Source organism: Hyalella azteca, unplaced genomic scaffold (genome assembly GCF_000764305.2).
Source record: "Hyalella azteca isolate HAZT.00-mixed unplaced genomic scaffold, Hazt_2.0.2 contig5945, whole genome shotgun sequence".
Lineage (NCBI taxonomy): Eukaryota > Metazoa > Arthropoda > Malacostraca > Amphipoda > Hyalellidae > Hyalella > Hyalella azteca.
Genome location: NW_025936119.1, coordinates 273,972 through 281,295, shown reverse-complemented (window position 1 = coordinate 281,295; position 7,324 = coordinate 273,972). Strand labels below are relative to the sequence as shown.

Genomic DNA, 7,324 nt, shown 5'->3' with positions numbered 1-7,324 from the left:
GAACGTATCTATCCCCCAGTGCCAGGCAGATACTAGGGCCTACCCCTACCAGCCTAGGTCTGGACTCGAGGCAATACTTGATAATTATTGCATTAATAACTAGATAAAGTATTTTGACTTCAAGCCTCAACTTCATCTTCAAGGCAATGAAATATGAATTAATGTTCTAAACCGTGGAACACAATTTTTGAGCCACAAACTCACTGCCAAAGGCCAAAACTGGCAAAAAGGGCAAACCTGGTATATTTTATTCTATACTGTATACATTCATAAGATACCCTCAAATTTTCAAGAAAAGAAATAATCTTCTTTTCATAATATATTTAAGCATTTGATATTTATTTCCATGCTGCAGTTTGTTGATAAAAGATAACTCTTTGACACGAACAACTACAAAAAAAATCAATAAAAATCTATTGGGCATGCAAAGTTTGCTAGGAGCATTATAAAAAATACACAGTTTTTGAAAGTTGTAATCAATAAGCAAATGTTTTTAATCTTGGCATGTGGTACTTAGGTCAACAGAATTAATTTTGTCATTCTGTGGCCTGTGCTATGTTGAGATTGAAGGATTCCTACCTAAACCTAATACCTATTAATAACTGTTGTGAGTTGTGGCTAAGAAGCAAAATCAAATCTTGTGGCTTGATTGTGCACTTTTGTTACTAATTAGATAGGAGAGGATTCATCTGGCAAAAATCTTGGACTAGTTGCTCCAAAAATTGCAGCTTGGAAAATGGATATTTTCCATGCCTGTGCTTTGCTAAAAATTAGCCAAGTAGTAAATGTAAAATGTGCATGCATTTGAATCAGATTTTATAGTGTGCTCAAAAATCAAAATTGTTGTGATAAATTACTCATCTTGTGTAAAAATTGATCTCAGACCTCGCTTTTGGAAAACCTTGACAAACTGGTAACATTTGTCCTTGTCTATTCATGGAACACTACTATAAACTATTCATAAAAATATTAAAATACTGATATATATAAAATGTGCTCATTCTACAATAACTGCAAATGTTTGTTTAATACATTATTTTTTTCAATTTACAGAATAGCAGAGTTGGCACACAATCTCTCCCACCTCTCTTCTGCTTCCAAATTACAATACCATCACAATGACAAAGCTTGTTGAGTGGGTAATGACTGGAACTCTTTTTCTAGTTCCCTGGTTGGCTATTGTCACAAAAAAAGTAAGTTTAGTTTTTGTATTTATTTCATTTCTAACTCTAAGTATTATTGTTGCACATTTTGAAATTCATAATTCATCTATATTGACCTAGTTCTAAGGTAAAAATAACAATTTATTTGTCCATGTAAGAAAAATATGAAATGAAATTTATTATTATTTTTTTTTTTTGAGAGTGTAAAGCATTGCACATAACAGGTCATTTGCACTATCCCAAAGACACTAAGGTTTAGGTGATGCAAATTGACATTAGAAAAACAATTTTATGTAGTGGATGCTTTTCATGCCATTATTACCACTCAACATAGAGTTATGAACTTATGGTCAAGATGGATCATGTTACACAGTAACCTTGGACTCTCAATTCTGTTTGGTCTCAATTCATGATTACAAATAGACATGCTATTTTATGTGGATGCTAATATCTGGTCAGCAATAGTTTTATTGATTCGCAGAGAATGCCAATTCAAAGTACAAAAAGCTGATGAAATGCTTGCCTAGATGAATAGAAAGGTCTTGGATATTTCGATTTTGATTCATCTGTTATTTTGATTTGATTCAGGAGATGCACTTGTCACAAGCAGGGAATTTTCTTCTTTTGTTTACATATGAAGGTTCTTCTTTCTCAATGTTCTTTGTTGTGAGTTGTGGCTAAGAAGCAAAATCAAATCTTGTGGTTTGATTATGCACTTTTGTTACAAATTAGATAGGAGATGATTCATCTAGCAAGAATCTAGGACTAGTTGCTCCAAAAATTGCAGCTTGGAAAATGGATATTTTCCATGCCTGTGCTTTGCTAAAAATTAGCCAAGTAGTAAATGTAAAATGTGCATGCATTTGAATCAGATTTTATAGTGTGCTCAAAAATCAAAATTGTTGTGATAAATTACTCATCTTGTGTAAAAATTGATCTCAGACCTCGCTTTTGGAAAACCTTGACAAACTGGTAACATTTGTCCTTGTCTATTCATGGAACACTACTATTAACTATTCATAAAAATATTAAAATACTGATATATATAAAATGTGCTCATTCTACAATAACTGCAAATGTTTGTTTAATACATTATTTTTTTCAATTTACAGAATAGCAGAGTTGGCACACAATCTCTCCCACCTCTCTTCTGCTTCCAAATTACAATACCATCACAATGACGAAGCTTGTTGAGTGGGTAATGACTGGAACTCTTTTTCTAGTTCCCTGGTTGGCTATTGTGACAAAAAAAGTAAGTTTAGTTATTTGTAATTCTTTCATTCTAACTCTAAGTATTATTGTTGTACATTTTTAAAATCCTAATTCTTATATATTGACCTAGTTCTAAGGCAAACATGACAATTTATTTGTCCATACAATAAAAATTTTTAATGACGATAAAATTTTTCCTTAGATTTATTTTTTATGAGACCATTAGGTATGGCACATTATTATATGCACATAAAGGGTCATTGACACTATCCCAAAGACACCAAGGTTTAGGTGATGCAAGTAGACATTAGAAATAACAATTTTATGTAGTGAATTTTTTTCATGCCATTATTAACAAGCATCATTGAGTTATGAACTTATGGTTGAGATGGATTGTTGTACACAGAAACTTTGGACTCTCAATTCCATTTGGTCACAATTTGTGATTGCAAATAGACATGCTATTCTATGTGGATGCTAATATCTGGCCAGCAATAGTTTTTTTTATTATCAGTGAATGCCAATTCAAAGTACAAAAAGCTGATGAGATGCTTGCCTAGATGAGTAGAAAGGTCTCGGATATTTTGATTTTGATTCTTCTGTTATTTTGATTTGATTCAGGAGATGCACTTGTCACAAGCAGGGAATTTTCTTCTTTTGTTTACATATGAAGGTTCTTCTTTCTCAATGTTCTGGTAAAGGAAGAAAAGGCTTCCCATAAATTTTTGTTCTTGTCTCAATCAATTTCTTTCATCACTTAAATTTGTCAAACTATTTGTTACATGATTTGAGTTTGCTCCTACTTAAGCCATGAACATAAGCCATGTACATTCAATAAAACTTATATAATTGGGATTTTTGAGTTAATGACCATAGGCTAGCGAAGATAGTCTAGTTTGACCAAGTGAAACTCTGTAGCCAAATAATGTAAAATCTTGTGCTTTGTGCAGTTTGAGAGTGGCTTCACCCGTGAGTTCTACGCCCAAATTCTTTTGTTGCCGTTGCTGCTGGTAGCTGCTTTTGGTTTTATATCTGTAGGTATTATTGCCTTCAGAGTCTACAACTTCAATGATTGTCAAGATGCTGCAGAAGAGCTTAAGCAGCAAATAGAAGAGGCAAAAGAAGACCTCAAAAGGAAGGGCTTCAAATTTGACAGCTAACATTAAAATTAACTTGAACAAAGTTTTTTGACAGTATGTATCTTGTTACATAGGATATAATGAATGAAAATTTCTTATATTTTCAAAAGAAGTAGAAAATATAAAAAATTTACCACCAAAACACATTGTGTTGGTGATTAACTGGAAAAAAGGATATATAGATATTAGATACCAGTATATCAAGTTTTTAATCACCATTAATATGGCAAATATTTTTTCATTAGTAATTTGGTTGGTTTTGAATAAGTTTTTTTTTTTGTAAATTTGTCATTAGCTAAATTGCAAACTCCTGGGGTCGTTCATTATTTTGTTGGGTGCTCATTAGTACATGATTGACATTTTTTTCTATAGCTGCAATTGAATCCTGAATCATTTACCTGATTGCTTGAATTCTGGCTTGGCTCACAATAAACAATCACTCATTTGAAATATTGCTTACTTTTATTTTCAATTTCAGTTAGGCAAGAATTTTTATTTCAATTTTTATTTTTTTATCTTTCTGCACTACATTTACATATTGTTAATATCAAATCAATCTTGATTTCTGACAATTTCCAGGCTTATTTATGTAAGACCAGCTGCTCCATCTCCTCATGTATATTATAATTGGGAGAAATTACTTCAATTTTATAATATGCTTTTTCATGGACAATTATTAATTTATCAATTAAATATTCCATGTAAATGCCTGCAGGAGGGCTCTGGTGAGCAGTTGTGTAGGAATGCGACGTGATGTTGTTAGTAACTTAATTGCTTTAGCTCGGTAGCTCGGGATAGATAAGAATGGTGTATATTTTATAGCTTCGCTATATTTGTAATAATTATTTTTTATGTCGTGCGGGTCAATAGTTTGTTCTAATACAGTTCACTGAAACGTTTGAACTGATTCAATTTTCTTTAAAAATGTGTGCAGTGCAAGTTTTTATTGTTTCATCAATATTGTTCATTAATATTTCAGTAGAGCGTTCAAAATTGGCGAGGTCAAAATTCTATGTTGCCTCAAATAGAATCGTACCATTGGATTTTATTTAACTCGTTCATTTAATTAAAAGGACGAACAAGGATAATTTCATCCAGGGTTATGGGCTAAATCACCAGCCAATTGCTCACATTTATCTAGCGTGGCTTTAGATCTGGGGGTTCCAACCGACTATGTTTCGAGTATATTTTGGTGATATTGCTCGCATGTGTAATACTGACCGATAATTAGATTATACTGATGGCATGTATAGTGACTGCTGTGTCATAGGCTAACCTTTGGCAGGAAAGCAAGCAAGCCATGCAGTTTTCTATTTTTTTTATGAGAATTTACCATCGAATTATGGGAAATCGCATTTTTAGTCTATGGCACCCCGGAAAGTGTTGAATGTGCTGCAATATTGAAAGTATTTTGTTGATCTGAACGCGCACTTGAGGCACTGATGCCTTTTTGGTCGAATATAAATCATATTTTTAATATTAATTTCGCAGCTATGCTGGATTGTTTTCCTTAAAATTAAATGAAAAATACAGCAGGACTAATCCACTGAAAATTCGTTGTCGCTATCTGGGCGCTTACACTATTCGTATATCACTCTTACATTGAAAAAAATGTTTCCAGAGCTTCCATTTAGTTCTCATAAAGATATATTTTTTATCAAGGGTTTTTATATCCTCTTGAGCTCAAAGGCCGAAATAAATTTTCATCCAAGGTCGGTCTAAATTTTTTTTGCACTACGTAGAATTACGTAGGATTATTTAACTTGGGAATTTTTAGTGGCTTATGATTAATGAAGGAAAGGTTACATTTTACGTGTCTCTCAGCTAATTCATTGGGATATTCTACGAGCCACTTGACCAACTGATTGAAGGCGAGACCTGGCGAAGTTAGTGCAGTCATTTTTCTGTAACAAATTTATTTTGTACCTCAGGGGACAACTGTAGTCTTGCCATCACAAAATTGGCCATCGTTCATGGATAGATTCGGTGCAGGATATTGCTCAGAATTGATCAGTAATTTATTTAGGTAATGATGCATGGTACGTTTTAATGAGAAGCGGTATAATTATTGATGGCTATATTTAATTATTGAAATCACAAAGACAGTCAGACGTGTTTCAGATTTATTAGTTTGAAAGCTCAAAGTGGATAGCAATAAAAACTACATTGTTCGTAATAGTAATTAATGTTTATATCGATGCGAAACTCGAGCTAATATCTTGTTCATGAAATGTAATGATTTGCTTCATCGTTGAACAAAATTTTAATCAAATTGCAATTATGAATAGGTGTTATTGAATGAAAAGGCGAAACGGAAGTGAAAGATACCGAGAAGAACAATAATGACCTCTATGCAAGAAATTATGCGTCTTGACTTAAATTACGAATCACCGACTATATTACCTCATTGTTGCATACATATTTCATAATAGAACGCCACTCAAGCACATATATCGGTAATAGACTAATAGATAATAATTTCCTAGAGTAGCTAGTAACAAAGTATATACATACAGCAGAGAAAAATAAATATGAAGAATGCCGAGGCTAACGTTTGGGTAACAACAGCACTGTGACCGTGATTCGTGGTAGATTTTTTCGGAAATCGTAAGTTACATGTAGGCGGGACTAACATTAATGTTGGCTTCAGGTCCGGCGATGTTTCGGAGAGTTGACAGGATGTGGACTTGATGTTTGACTATTTTTTCATCTCAACAAATTACTAGGCAGGCGATATCAGCTGCACATTTATCAAATAATTTAGCGGATAATAAGTCCTGCTAATAATTCATTGCTTGCGCTTTATAGTGCCACGCTAATTATTGATCGATGACTTGCTCATTAATTTAAAGGACTAAATAAAAATTGGCCAATTACCTGCATCCAGGGAAGCTGAGGTTGAAAGTGGATGAAATTGACAGTAATAAATATGAACGAAAAATGTAAGACAGAAAACAAGTTTTGAACGAGAAATTCCAAGGAATGGAGGAGTAGCTTGGCAGTGAGAGGAGAAAATCACGTCCTTAATATGATTAATAAGAGTAAGCTAGCTACAGTGAATACTTAACAATTTATTTCAAATAATAAAACTAAGTTGCACTGCTATACTTAAGGAATATAATGCCTACAAAATGCACATCTATTGGCAAACAAAGAACATTCCGTACACTTGATAAGTTTTCCATGCCCGAAGTATTATTGCAATGCGGAGCGGTGCCTTTATAACATAACAAGATAACGCAACATTTTACGTCCAAAAATGTCGATAGAATAATTTTATCAGATTACTCAGCTCCGTCGAAAAATTTCTAATACGAACTATACAACAAAGAAAACTTATACATTTATACATGTATAAGTATTATATACTGTTATACAAAGCCCAGACTATATATACCGTACTCTTATACATAACCCAGACCATTTCCAAATTAAACTTTTTTATTAAATCTGGAAATGAAACTTTTTTAAATTTAATTAAAGATCTTGTGTAAGCATCTTTGATGTCGTTAAATGTTCATACAGATCTGGATAAAAGTTTTTCTAACTTAAGAAATAAATCCTATTTTCCACAATAATTAACTATTATTATCGTGTCCACGACTGAAGCGAGAACGCTATATACACTTCACAAGGACATACAACATAACGACGATATGATCGAATAAATACCTGATCAAATTCTCGTGAGACGTCGAAATTCTCGAGTATTTGCTATAAATAATTCTGAGGAGACATTGGCTCCAGAACTATCCTTGCTTGATGTTTGAAAATACGACAGTTCAATAATGCAGCAGATGCTCTTGCTTT

General features: G+C 32.9%; 1 protein-coding gene across 1 annotated transcript; it reads left to right on the top strand.

Annotated features, from left to right (window-relative positions):
• The first annotated feature begins 2,281 nt into the window (after positions 1-2,281).
• On the top strand, positions 2,282-5,229 carry LOC108672777 (dolichol-phosphate mannosyltransferase subunit 3). The gene is made up of 2 exons (XM_018160507.2): positions 2,282-2,415; positions 3,326-5,229. The coding sequence occupies exons 1-2, from the start codon at positions 2,341-2,343 to the stop codon at positions 3,533-3,535; spliced, it is 285 nt and encodes a 94-aa protein (XP_018015996.1). The 5' UTR covers positions 2,282-2,340; the 3' UTR covers positions 3,536-5,229.
• Positions 5,230-7,324: the final 2,095 nt, after the last annotated feature.